This window comes from Bombina bombina, chromosome 2 (assembly GCF_027579735.1).
Source record: "Bombina bombina isolate aBomBom1 chromosome 2, aBomBom1.pri, whole genome shotgun sequence".
NCBI classification, from domain to species: domain Eukaryota; kingdom Metazoa; phylum Chordata; class Amphibia; order Anura; family Bombinatoridae; genus Bombina; species Bombina bombina.
In genome coordinates this window covers 502,362,135-502,377,412 of record NC_069500.1, presented here as the reverse complement: position 1 = coordinate 502,377,412, position 15,278 = coordinate 502,362,135, and the positions used below count along the sequence as shown (strand labels likewise).

Sequence of the window (15,278 nt, the reverse complement as noted above, 5' to 3'; positions counted from 1 at the left end):
AGTGGGCACAGTATACGCTGTGAGCTTGGCACACATGCTGGCAGGCAGGCAACTGCAATAAGATTATAATAGCAGACTGATGTTTCACAGTCAAAAAAGTTTTTTTTTTTTAATTTACACTACTGTTACAGCAGATATAAGTGGTGGCACTGGGCAAGTGGGCCTGGCACACACGCTGGCAGGCAGGCAACTGCAATTAGATTACACTAGCAGACTGATGTTTCACAGTCAAACTTTTTTTTTTTTTTTTTAAATTTACACTACTGTTACAGCAGATATGAGTGGTGGCACTGGGCAAGTGGCTTGGCAGGCAGGCAACTGCAATTAAATTACACAGGAAAAAAAAAAAGCAGACTGATGTTCTAGCCCTAAAAGGGCTTTTTGGGGTGCTGTCCTTACAGCAGAGATCAGGTGAGTCCTTCACGACTGTAGTGGACACTGAATACACTAGCCTAGCTATCAATTTCCCTATTAAATCACCAGCAGCTACACTGTCCCTCCTCTCACTAAGAATGCAGCTTCCAAATAAATCTAAAATGGATGCTGTCCAGGAGGTAGGAGGGTCTGGGTGGGAGTGTCTGCTGCTGATTGGCTGGAATGTGTCTGCAGACTGTGAGATACAGGGTCAAAGTTTACTCAATGATGACGAATAGGGGGCGGATTGAACATCGCATATGTTCGCCCGCCGCGGCGAACGCGAACATGCTATGTACGCCCGGAATTATTCACCGGCGAACTATTTGCGACATCACTAATTATCATTTCACAAAAATCCACTTTATGGATAACTACTAAACCTTTATGTTTATGCTGTAGTGGGTAGTTTTGTTAATGATAATAACCAATACACAGAATTAATAACCAAATGGATAAAAAAAAAACAAATGAGTAATGCAAATAAAAAAAAAATGTGATGACATCTGAGAAAATAAAATGAGTTTGCTTAATGGCATTAAAGAAGCATGAGAAAAGTGGTGTATCATGGGAAAGCATTTATTTTGGAATTTTGTTTCATATCTAGGGGGATAACATCTAGTCTGTGTTTATTTTGATTATGCAGAAAGCATGCATTGGATTTAGCTAATCTAGGGTCAATTGATTGAATAAAAATAACTTGAAGAGAATGCAGGGGAATTGCATTTGATATTGGATCATATGTGGGTAAATAGGTGATATAAAATGTCTTTCATGGGCATACAACTGGTCTGAAGTTTAATGTGGCCATATAAAGGAAAATAAAAGTATGTATTTGGACCTAGGTTTGATCTGGTATCTGATGTGCGCATATAGATGTCATTAAACAGGTGCATGCACACACTCCCATTCAGATCATTTTTACGGAAGCTATATTGCTTTGATAATATCCATACATTGTGTTAAATTTTTAGTTATGGATATAGCTTTAGAGTTCTTAAGGAGCAGTCTCACTCATGCGAGTCTGTAACTGCAAGTTAAGAAACAGCTGTATTAATGTTACTTTTTAAGACATATGCAATCTCAGTGTAGATAAGTTTAAATAGTTCTGGACTAATTCCTCTGGGATCATTGACAATTGGTTGTACAAAAGCAGAGGAAAGGACTACACACATACTTATTTGTGTGATGATAAATGTAGACAACAAATTATACTTTGGCTGGAACATTGTCTGCCCTCTGCTTGTTAAATGAGTCTATTGTATTAATCTGATGAGTAGTTTTAGATTTTTCTACTCCATCCATTCTGCTACTTTTATATATATAATGAGATTTGGGCACCATTCTGCTACTTTTATATATAATGAGATTTGGGCACCATTCTGTACTTTTAGGTGAGCATTTTAAAGTCATCTCTAGGTAATAAGCACATATATTTTTAAATTTCAGATGTAAAATAAATTTGACTTTTATAACATAAAAAAGAAGAAAACACCGGACTTGCAATAGTGTAAATTTAAAGCTATTTTTTTTTAATTTAAATTTTTTTATTTTTTTTATTGAGAGACAATTTTTAACATAACAGGTACATTTAAATGTAAAAGGAAGCATAAAAAATTCTGTTACAATATATGATCTGTTATACACTAAATATGAGATGCAACCTGTAAATACAGTAAACCTGTACACACAATCTCACGTATACCCATACCTGGAGGTATATACCTACTTATCTAGGTATAAGAATAATAATAAATGTAAGGTAAAAATAAACTGATAAGATATCTAAATATGAAAATAACCTGCACAAAGAATATCGCTGTATTGGGTAAGGTCACTCTTGGACCTGAATTATCAATTAAACACTTCCTGGGAGGTGTATTTAAGGTATAATAGGGTTACTCTTAAACCCATGACAAATTTCTAGAATGTGCATTATATTTATTTATATTAACCTATATACAGACCAGCCATCAATAACAGACTAAACATAACATCTAGAATCCCCATTTCTATATTGAAGTAGTAGTTCTATAACTATATGACTCCAAAGTTTGTAAGGTCATAGTTAGAATATCCAATACCATGAGACCCTTATCTGAGAAGATGAATTTAAAGTGGTCCGGGGTTGATATACTGTCTAGACAAGTGTGAGCTCAGACATCTAGCATCATACTCTTTTTTTACTCTTAGGCTAGATCTCTTTTTAGGAGATATATCTGTACTATTGTAATGGAAAAGTGATTAAATAAGTCAGGATGCAAAATAAATAACCCTGAATTATATTGCCCTACTGATTTACCTCTAAGTAGAAAGATAGGGTGTATATATATGAAAAATATGTACATGACTAAAGGACAAGGACATATAGTATAGTAGCTGTAAGCTGAATCATCATAGTGTACAACTATTGTATATAAAAGCATATATGGAGATTCGCCTAGAGCCCTATATTATGGGATCAGGTTATATCTGTCAATAGCATATATTAACATACAAAGCGAAAACATGTTAACCAATCTGTCATAATACTTCCTTATATAATAAACAGCTATATATCTAAAGGAATGTGTCACATATTATGAGAATGAGTTAGGATTTAAACTAAACTGGGGCTCAAGATTATATAAAACAATTGTCGTATAGCCAGTACAGTACAAAAAATATAATGAGTACAAAAACATGCATGCTAGCATCACTCTCTAACAATGGCTGATCCTATGCACCTTATAGGAAATATAAGCAAATTTGTGATTCTATAGTTTAAGTTTAGAAAAATTTGTCAAGAAGCCGATTTAAACATCAGGCAGAATGGCCATCATAAATATAACCGGTTACGAATAACAGCAGTGTATACTGGTAGCATAAAACTATAATCTTTGGCTTCATATCACTCTCAAATCTAGAATGAGATCTTTAGCCAATAGTGATGTCTCGAATTGTTCGCCGGCGATTAGTTCCCGGCGAACATAGCTTGTTCGCGTTTGCAACGGCAGGCGAACATATGCGATATTCGATCCGCCTCCTATTCATCATCATTGAGTAAACTTTGACCCTATATCTCACAGTCTGCAGACACATTCCAGCCAATCAGCAGCAGACCCTCCCTCCCAGCTCCTGGACAGCAGCCATTTTAGATTCATTCGGAAGCTGCTTTCTTAGTGAGAGGAGGGACAGTGTAGCTGCTGTTGATTTAATAGGGAAATGGATAGCTAGGCTAGTGTATTCAGTGTCCACTACAGTCCTGAAGGGCTCATCTGATCTCTGCTGTAAGGACAGCACCCCAAAAAGCCCTTTTTAGGGCTGCTTTTTTTTTTTTTCCTGTGTAATCTAATTGCAGTTGCCTGCCTGCCAGCGTGTGTGTCAGGCTCACAGCGTATACTGTGCCCACTTGCCCATTGCCACCACTCATATCTGTTGTAACAGTAGTGTAAATTTTAAAAAAAAAATTTTTTGACTGTGAAACATCAGTTTGCTAGTGTAATCTAATTGCAATTGCCTGCCTGCCAGCGTGTGTGCCAGGCCCACTTGCCCAGTGCCACCACTCATATCTGTGGTAACAGTAGTGTAAATTAAAAAAAAAAAACTTTTTTGACTGTGAAACATCAGTCTGCTAGTGTAATCTAATTGCAGTTGCCTGCCTGCCAGTGTGTGTGCCAGGCCCACTTGCCCAGTGCCACCACTCATATCTGTTGTAACAGTAGTGTAAATTTAAAAAAAAAAACTTTTTTGACTGTGAAACATCAGTCTGCTAGTGTAATCTAATTGCAGTTACCTGCCTGCCAGCGTGTGTGCCAGGCCCACTTGCCCAGTGCCACCACTCATATCTGTTGTAACAGTAGTGTAAATTTAAAAAAAAAAAACTTTTTTGACTGTGAAACATCAATCTGCTAGTGTAATCTAATTGCAGTTGCCTGCCAGCATGTGTGCCAGGCTCACAGCATATACTGTGCCCACTTGCCCAGTGCCACCACTCATATCTGTTGTTACAGTAGTGTACATTTAAAAAAAAAAAAAACTTTTTTTACTGTGAAACATCAGTCTGCTAGTGTAATCTAATTGCAGTTGCCTTTCTGCCAGCGTGTGTGCCAGGCCCACTTGCCCAGTGCCACCACTCATATCTGTTGTTACAGTAGTGTACATTTAAAAAAAAAAAAAACTTTTTTGACTGTGAAACATCAATCTGCTAGTGTAATCTAATTGCAGTTGCCTGCCAGCATGTGTGCCAGGCTCACAGCATATACTGTGCCCACTTGCCCAGTGCCACCACTCATATCTGGTGTACCAGTAGTGTAAATTAAAAAAAACAAAACTTTTTTGACTGTGAAACATCAGTCTGCTTGTGTAATCTAATTGCAGTTGCCTGCCTGCCAGCGTGTGTGCCAGGCTCATAGCATATACTGTGCCCACTTGCCCAGTGCCACCACTCATATCTTGTTTAATAGTAGTGTAAGTGTACATTTAAAAAAAATGACAGGCAGAGGCAGGCCACCCCGCAGGTGCCGTCGTAGTCGTGGTGCTGTGATTCCCTTTGGCCCTAGAATAATGACCAGTGTTCAGAGGCCATGTACCATGAACTCGAAAAGTTCTGAGGACATAGTTGACTTTTTAACACAGGACACCCAATCTTCTATAGCTTCCGCTCCGAACCTTGACTCACCATCCTCCTCCAGCTTATCTTCGGGCACCTCTCAAGTTACCACTCGCCCGCCTGCTGCCACCACCAATACTAGCACCACAGCCGCTTCACTTGATCTGTCAGAGGAGTTATTTACCCATCATTTAGAAGAAATGAGTGATACGCAACCATAATTGACAGAGGATGTAGATAACAGTGATATGTCTCAGTCAGGCAGCATTACAGACATGGACGTACGGTGTGATGATGATGATGTACCCACTGCTGCTTCCTTTGTTGATTTGTCAGATACAAGTGAAGCGGTTGATGATGACGATGCGTCCGTGGATGTCACGTGGGTGCCCGCTAGAAGAGAAGAAGAACAGGGGGAAAGTTCAGATGGGGAGACAGAGAGGAGGAGGAGACGAGTTGGAAGCAGGGGGAGGTCGTCGCAAGGAGCTAGTGGCACAGTCAGACAGCAAGCATCGGCACCCGGGGTCAGCCAGACAGCAGGCCAATCAACGCATGCTGTTGCCACCACCAGAATGCCGTCATCGCAGAGCTCAGCAGTGTGGCATTTTTTTTGTGTGTCTGCCTCTGACAACAGCGATGCCATTTGCAACCTGTGCCAAAAGAAACTGAGTCGTGGGAAGTCCAACACCCACCTAGGTACAACTGCTTTGCGAAGGCACATGATTGCACATCACAAACGCCTATGGGATCAACACATTAGTACAAGCAGCACTCAAACTCAAAGCCGCCATCCTCCTCCTGGTCCAGCATCTTCAGCCACGTCAACCACTGCTGTCCTCCTTGTCCCCTCTCAACCATCCGCCACTCCGTCTCTCTTCCAGAGCATTTCCTGCTCATCTGCCCACAGTCAGGTGTCTGTCAAGGACATGCTTGAGCGTAAGAAGCCAATGTCACAAAGTCACCCCCTTGCCTGGCATCTGACAGCTGGCTTGTCTGAACTCTTAGCCCGCCAGCACTTACCATACAAGCTGGTGAAGTCTGAGGCGTTCCAAAAATTTGTAGCTATTGGGACACCGCAGTGGAAGGTACCCGGCAGAAATTTCTTTTCACAAAAGGCAATCCCGATTGTGCGAAAGGAAGTAATGGTATGTCTGGCACACAGTGTTGGGGCAAGGGTCCATCTGACCACTGATAGCTGGTCTGCAAAGCATGGTCAGGGCAGGTATATCACCTACACTGTGCATTGGGTAAACCTGCTGATGGCTGACAACCATGGAATGTGTGGCTCTGCAGAGTTGATGACACCGCCACGACTTGCAGGCAGGCCTGCTGCCACCTCCTCTACTCCTCCTACTCCATCCTCTTCCATAACCTCCTTGACTGAGTCCTCTTCTGCTGCTGCGTCTTGCTCCACATCAACGGCACCCCCCCAGCTCCCCAGGTACTATTCCGCATCCCGGATACGGCAGTGTCACGCTGTCTTGGGGTTGACTTGCCTGAAAGCAGAGAGTCACACCGGACCAGCACTCCTGTCCGCCCTGAACGCACAGGTGGATCAGTGGCTGACTCCGCACCAACTGGCTATCGGCAAAGTGGTTTCTGACAATGGAAGTAATTTGGTGGCGGAATTGAAATTGGGCAAGTTGACCCATGTGCCGTGCACAGTAGATCTGATCATACAACGCTTTGTGCATAAGTACCCAGGCTTACAGGATGTCCTGAAGCAGGCCAGGAAGGTGTGTGGCCATTTGAGGCGTTCCTACACGGCCATGGCACACTTGTCAGTTATCCAGTGGCGAAACAACATGCCAGTGAGGCGCTTGATTTGCGACAGCCCGACATGTTGGAATTCAACACTCCTAATGTTTGACCGCCTGCTCCAACAAGAAAAAGCCGTTAACGAGTATTTGTATGACCGGGGTGCTAGGACAGCCTCTGGGGAGCTGGGAATTTTTTTGCCACGTTACTGGACACTCATGCGCAATGCCTGTAGGCTCATGCGTCCTTTTGAGGAGGTGACAAACCTAGTCAGTCGCACCGAAGGCACCATCAGCGACATCATACCATTTGTTTTCTTCCTAGAGCGTGCCCTGCGAAGAGTGCTGGATCAAGCCGTAGATGAGCGTGAAGAGGAAGAGGAAGAGTTATGGTCTCCATCACCACCAGAAACAGCCTTATCAGCATCGCTTGCTGGACCAGCAGCAACACTGGAAGAGGATTGTGAGGAAGAGGAGTCAGAGGAGGAATGTGGCTTTGAGGAGGAGGAGGAAGACCAAACACAACAGGCATCCCAGGGTGCTCGTTGTCACCTATCTGGTACCTGTGGTGTTGTACGTGGCTGGGGGGAAGAAGATACCTTCAGTGAGATCACCGAGGATGAGGAACGGACATGAGTAGCTCGGCATCCAACCTTGTGCAAATGGGGTCTTTCATGCTGTCGTGCCTGTTGAGGGACCCTCGTATAAAAAAGCTGAAGGAGAACGACCTGTACTGGGTGTCCACTCTACTAGACCCCTGGTATAAGCATAAAGTGCCTGAAATGTTACCAAATTACTGCAAGTCGGAAAGGATGCAGCAGTTCCAAAATAAATGAAAAAGTATGCTTTACACAGCGTATAAGGGTGATGTCACAGCACAACGGGAATCTAACAGGGGAAGAGGTGAAAGTAATCCTCCTCCTCCCACGACCACACCGGCAAGGACAGGATGCTTTACAGACATGTTGTTGATGGAGGACATGCAGAGTTTTTTAAGTCCTATGCATCGCCACAGCCCTTCGGGGTCCATTTGCAAAGAATGACTCGACCGACAGGTAGCAGACTATCTCGCCTTAACTGCAGATCTCGACACTCTGAGGAGCGATGAACCCCTTGACTACTGGGTGTGCAGGCTTGACCTGTGGCCTGAGCTATCTCAATTTGCCATAGAACTTCTGGCCTGCCCCGCTTCAAGTGTCCTGTCAGAAAGGACATTCAGTGCAGCAGGAGATATTGTCACTGAGAAGAGAAGTCGCCTAGGTCAAAAAAGTCTAGATTACCTCACCTTTATTAAGATGAATGAGGGATGGATCCCGAAGGGACTGACATTGGGCGATACATTCGACTAAAAAAGGCTTGATGAGATGAGCTGCCTTGGGCTAAAAATGGTCCACATGCTGCTGTATTTTATCTTCGAATGCCGGATGACTTGCGTGACTTATCCGCCACCAACTAGGGTTCAAGCCGTAATGTTTTAGGGCACTTTCTGCCTGGGAAAGAAACATCAATTTTTCTGGCAGCGGCTGCAACAATACCTAATTTTTCAGGCATGTGTACATGCCAAATTTTTCTGGCCTCTGGTGCTGCACTGTGGCTTCAAAAACCACACCACTCATATCTGGTGGCACAGTAGATTGCACGCGCAGTGCCCCAAATTTGAAGTAGGAGGACCGACCAAGCATCTTTTTCCATCTCCTGGTTCCTAAAATCCATGCCATATACACATCCCCTGATAGGGGACGTAATAGAGATTAAATTGATCAGAATAGTACTAAACACACCACTCATATCTGGTGGCACAGTAGATTGCACGCGGTGCTCTGACAAAATGCAGAAGGACATTTGGCAGACGGACATTTGGCAGACGGACATTGGCAGATGGACATTTGGTCGACAGACAGAAAGCTAAAGAATGTTCCGATTTCGGCCGAGGGCAGATACGTTCCAGAGTGCTCTGTTCTAATCAGAGCCTCGGGCGCTGCAACTGCCTCTGGGAACCTTACCATGGGTCCCAGACCGCACGTCTTGTAATTCTCTGTCTGGGAAATTATCTATATATCAAATCTATCTATCTCGTGGCCGGACTGTTATCTGACAGCCACTTGTGTTTTGGCCATGCCATATACATATCCATGCCATATTCACGTCCCCTGATAGGGGACGTAACAGGGATTAAACTGATCAGAATAGTACTACTTAACACACCACTCATATCTGGTGGCACAGTAGATTGCACGCGCAGTGCCCCTAATTTGAAGTAGGAGGACCGACCAAGCATCTTTTTCCATCTCCCTGTTCCTAATATCCATGCCACATACACATCCCCTGATAGGGGATGTAACAGGGATTAAACTGATCAGAATAGTACTACTTAACACACCACTCATATCTGGTGGCACAGTAGATTGCACGCGGTGCTCTGACAAAATGCAGAAGGACATTTGGCGGACGGACATTTGGCAAACGGACATTTGGCCAATGGACAGAAAGCTAAAGAATGTTCCGATTTCGGCCAAGGGCAGATACGTTCCAGAGTGCTCTGTTCTAATCAGAGCCTCGGGCGCCGCAACTGCCTCTGGGAACCTTACCATGGTTCCCAGACCGCACGTCTTGTAATTCTCTGTCTGGGAAATTATCTATCAAATCTATCTATTTATCAAATCTATCTATCTATCGTAGCTATCAAATGTATCTATTGCATCTATTGATCTATCTATCTAATCTATGTATCTATCTATCTATCTATCAAATCTATCTATCTCGTGGCCGGACTGTTATCTGACAGCCACTTGTGTGTCGGCCATGCCATATACATATCCATGCCATATACACGTCCCCTGATAGGGGATGTAACAGGGATTAAACTGATCAGAATAGTACTACTTAACACACCACTCATATCTGGTGGCACAGTAGATTGCACGCGCAGTGCCACAAATTTGAAGTAGGAGGAACGACCAAGCATCTTTTTCCATCTCCCGGTTCCTAAAATCCATGCCATATACACGTCCCCTGATAGGGGACGTAACAGGGATTAAACTGATAGGAATAGTACTACTTAACACACCTTATAATAACGCAGAGAGAGGCAATGCAGAGAGAGGAGTCTGAAGAAGAGGAGTCAGAGGAGGAAGGTGGCTTTGAGGAGGTGGAAGACCAAACACAGCAGGCGTCCCAGGGGGCTTGTTGTCACTTTTTGGGGACCCTTGGTGTTGTACGTGGCTGGGTGGAGGAAGAGACCTTCAATGACATCAGTGAGGACAAGGAACGGGACATGGCTATCTTGGTATCCAACCTTGTGCAAATGGACTGTTTGCGGTTGTTTGCGGTGCGTTAAAGGGACAGTCTAGGCCAAAATACACTTTCATGATTCAGATAGAGCATGTCATTTTAAAAAATTTTCCAATTTACTTTTATCACCAATTTTGCTTTGTTCTCTTGGTATTCTTAGTTGAAAGCTTAACCTAGGAGGTTCATATGCTAATTTCTTAGACCTTGAAGCCCACCTCTTTCAGATTGCATTTTAACAGTTTTTCACCACTATAGGGTGTTAGTTCACGTATTTCATATAGATAACACTATGCTCGTGCACGAGAAGTTATCTGGGAGCAGGCACTGATTGGCTAGACTGCAAGTCTGTCAAAAGAACTGAAAAAAGGGGCAGTTTGCAGAGGCTTAGATACAAGATAATCACAGAGGTTAAAAGTATATTATTATAAATGTGTTAGTTATGAAAAACTGGGAAATGGGTAATAAAGGGATTATCTATCTTTTAAAACAATAAAAATTCTGGTGTAGACTGTCCCTTTAAACGGGGAGTTTGGTCTGTCACTGTGAAGCGGGCGTAAGCCTTACACTACCTGATCGATACAACATCATACCTGATGTTTTAAAGCACGTTATTCCAAACAATTTAGCAATGTTAGGTCATTTATGCCCTTTATGGATTAAAACCAGACTCTGCATCAACTATGTAATTTTCCATGGGAGTTTTGCCATGGATCCCCCTCCGGCATGCCACAGTCCAGGTGTTAGTACCCTTGAAACAACTTTTCCATCACTATTGTGGCCAGAAAGAGTCCCTGTGGGTTTTAAAATTCGCCTGCCTATTGAAGTCAATGGCGGTTCGCCCGGTTCGCCCGTTCGCTAACAGTTGCGGAAGTTCGTGTCTGACGTTCGCGAACACAAATTTTTAGGTTTGCAACATCACTATTAGCCAATACCAGGTCTAAGAGTCCCTCGATCTTGACATGTCCAGGGTACAGTTCATTGGGTATGTCAGTATTAAATAACACTGCTATCTCTGCAGGATTTAGCCTATACCAGAGCGGTTATTCCGGAAGAAGATCGTCGTTGAGAGCTAGCCCTTCTCCCAGGGCTTTGTTCATATCTGTTGGCAGGCAAGAGGTGAAGTCCAGCAGTGAGAAAGCTGTATCACAGGACTGCCTGTGTTAGAAACACCATCTCCATAGTCACTGTAGGTGATCTTTAACGCGGGCCTGCTTGTACTAGAATTGCAGTCTACTTACCGTGGTCTACCGTGGTGGTTGGGTGGTATTGCGGGCCTGTCTGTGTGAGTTTCGCTGTCTCTGTAGTCGCGGTGAGTAACCTGTATTGTGAGCTTGCCTGTGCAGATATCGCTGCTGCAGAGATACATCTTCTGGCACATATAGTACGATTACTTTAGTAGCAATATTAACTCCTGGCTGCTCCATTGCTTTGTGTTAGCCAGAAGTGAAATTGGTCTCCATATCACGACCAGTGACTGCAGTTTTCTTCCCCTCATTTGTGAAAGGCTTCTGGTAATGTTTAGGTGTATTTACATATTGTGGCTGTTTCCCAATCTTCACGTAGCTGCTGGAGTCTGAACTAAATGCTTTTTCGATATCATTGCAGAGCTGGATTCTGTAAGTCTCCACAATCAAGCTAATTATGGTAATTACCTGTGTATTCTCCATTGTTCATATAGCGCTTTAGTAGTAGTGTCTGAAGTTTTAATGTGCTTCAATCTGAACTTGTAACCCAGAGATCTGGGGGAGTAGTATGCGGTAGCCCCAACTCCACTGTTTCTAGACAACAGAGTAGACCTTACAGGCTGCGTTGCTATATAGATCTTTTGGTGGTTGAAAATTTTAGTTGAAGAGCATTGGTCAGGCACAGAGTTTAGGAATGCTTTCCTGAATCTTTGAAGCCTTCTAAGGTATAAAACTACTGATAAGATAGTGATAGATCGTTGAAAATAAAATATATATTCAGGAGCTCTTCAAAAACACGTCCTACCACTTTAACTGTAGGCTCCGCCCCTCAAAGCTTTTTTTTTCACTTTTAAATTACTCAATTTCTAATAACTTTATTTAACATGACTTGATGTGTGATTTATATAAAAGTTCAGAAACTTGACAACATGATATAAATGAAGATTTTATAAAAAAAAAAAAAAAAGAAGCAAAAAAACAACCTATTTGAATCATGTGGTATCAGTTAGGACTTATAAACCGAGGTTCTCCTTGTTATGCTGCTTATCATTAGCCCAAAAATAAAGAAATTGTGGCAATACTGTTTTAAAAGAATTAAACTATGCATAAATTCCACTGAGTAATATAAATGTTATGTTCTGTAATTACCACATGGGAATAACATTAATTAATCTCAGTGTGATTATTATTTGTCTCTATCATGTTCATAAATCTCAGAAATAAATATAAAAGCATCATTTTAGAATTACTCTCTATGTATAGAACATGCAGTGCAAACGTAGCGGATGAGAATGTTCATCATACTTAGTTGACCTGGTAATTATCCTCAATAAAAAGTACGGATTGGGAGATCCATCCATAGATAATATGCATCTTCATTGTTTAACAGTGTATGCAAATAAGTACAAGATTGCTTTATGTTAAAACCAAGTTTCCCAAAAGGACCAAGCTATCAGATGAGGCGAGTATTGCACTACATACAAGATAAAAACACATTTCTGTTATAATCAGTAGCATTTATTATGATTATTAACACCACAAGACATGCTTGTTTAAGCTTGTAATTCATAGAGGCATTAGAACAGGATTACAATATGTTTAATTCTGGGGGCAATTGAGCACTTTTTAAAAACAAGAACAATTACACAAAATACTCCTAATAGAGCAAATAAATACAATATACTGTATGTATAACTGAATCAGTGCTAATCTTTACCTAGATATGCCACTGTTTCACTTGCAAAATGATCAATATCTGCATGCCAATGAGGTAAAATGTTGAGTTATCTCTTTACCCAGACAGACACATTCACCGCACCCGCTTCAATTGTCTAATTCACAAATTTTCATTGCTACACATTTGGAGTTTGGAAAGCAATTAAGATTTTTCTAAGTGCCCTGAAAAAAAATCCTCTCTTCTAGATTTATACAGTATTCTTTCTGGAGAGGTGGAGGCCTGGAGGGTCTGTGAAGAAGAGGAGCGAGTTAGTTCGCTCTCTAACTCGTAAACAGTACGTTTAAAGCTACAAGTGAACTTTTTCACCAGTAACTTTTGAACATTTACATTTGTTTAACAAAAATGAATGTAAATGTTTAACGAATATTCAGTATTCATTTCCTATTACACAAAACGAATACCGAATAGTGCAGCCAACAAATATTAGGGGAAACTAATTTCCCCAAACATTTGTTATGAAAGATTTGTACAAACCGAATGTTTCTTAGCTGCGCATCTTTATAGTACATACATTGGAGATTATCATAGTAGAGTAGTCTCATTAAAAAGTGTGTTTTATTTTTATTTACCAAAACAGTAACTTAAATAACTTCTACATTATTATTTGTACCATCTTATTCAATGAATACTTTTACTAAATACAGTAATTGTTACCTTTATATGTCTATAAATTAATGAGTGGTTATTCTTTTACAACAGAAATAGTTGAGAAAACCACCGCAGACATGCTCAATCACACCAACATTGATGGGTTCATCTTTAATGCCTTTTCTAACAGCAAACATCTGTATGCTTTATATTTTATGCTCTTCATGTTCCTCTTCCTTGGTACAGCTGTGGGAAATAGTCTCATAATCCTTCTTAGCAGGTTAGATTCCCAGCTTAACACTCCTATGTACTTTCTTCTTAGCAATCTCTCCTTTATGGATATATGTTATTCTTCTACCATAATCCCACAAACATTGGTCATATTCCTGTTTGAGCAATCATTTATATCCCTCCCAGCATGCTTTGCACAGATGTATTTCTTTCTTTCTTTCGCTGCTTCTGAGTCTTCCATTCTGGCTACAATGGCTTATGACCGTTTTGTTGCTATTTGTAACCCATTAAGATATTCTTCCATTATGAACAGAGATGTTTGCCTCCAAATGGCAGGTTGTGCATGGTGCATTGGATTCATATATGGTGGAATTCACACTGTTAATACCTTTAAGTTGCCTTTTTGTGGATCCAATGTTCTTAACCACTTTTTTTGTGATATTCCTCCCTTGCTAAAGATATCCTGCATTGATACGTACTTTAATGAGGTGAGCATTTTTGTTATAGGTGGATTTCTAATGCTGGGATGCTTCATCTTAATAACTGTTTCATACATTAAGATTCTTTTTTCAGTTTTCAAAACACCAAAAGGGACTGCAAGGGGAAAAGCATTTTCTACCTGTGTTTCCCACTTAATTATTGTCATTCTTTTTTATGGCAGTGGTAGCTTGATGTATATGAGGCCAAAGTCTATTTTTTTTAATGATAAGGAGTGGCTCCTTTCCATATTCTATACATGTATAACACCCTTCCTGAATCCCATTATCTACAGCTTAAGAAATAAAGATATCCACAGAGCTTTCATTAAATTAATCATAAACAAACTTGCACATCAACATAGCATAATAACTAAATGAAAGTGAGCTGTGTTTCAATAGATTTAAAAGTATTTTGCCTTATTAATTAATTTTACTGTAATATTTATTAGTTTACATAAAATGTAAAAGCTGTGCCAAAGTTCACTTAGTTTCTAAAAATAATATAACAACTTTGGGCCAGATTACAAGTGGAGAGTTACGCAACGCTCCCACTCGATTGTTAACTGTGTTAAAAGTAATATTTTTGCATTTCAATGTTCTTCACATTGAAGAATATGTTCAATTTATTCATAAATACATAATTCTATATATATCAGATGTTTTTTTTTGGTACAATATATATTTATACCTATATATACACACACATATATATATATATATATATATATATATATATATATATATTTATAGATACATACACATACATACACATGATATATAGGCATAGATATATACAGATAGATATATTTAGAAATATCTATTTATAAATGCATAGAACATTGAACATGCAGAACATTGAAATGTGAAATATTTACAGTAAATACATAGTTAAAGGGACAGTCTACTTCAATTTTTTTATTGTTTAAAAAGATATTTAATCGCTTTATTACCCATTCCCAAGTTTTGTATAACCAGCACGTTTATATTAATATACTTTTTCCTCCA

General features: G+C 40.7%; 1 protein-coding gene across 1 annotated transcript; it reads left to right on the top strand.

Annotated features, from left to right (window-relative positions):
* The first annotated feature begins 13,700 nt into the window (after nt 1-13,700).
* Nucleotides 13,701-14,651, top strand: LOC128647070 (olfactory receptor 1019-like). The gene has a single exon (XM_053699885.1). The coding sequence runs from the start codon at nt 13,701-13,703 to the stop codon at nt 14,649-14,651; it is 951 nt and encodes a 316-aa protein (XP_053555860.1).
* Nucleotides 14,652-15,278: the final 627 nt, after the last annotated feature.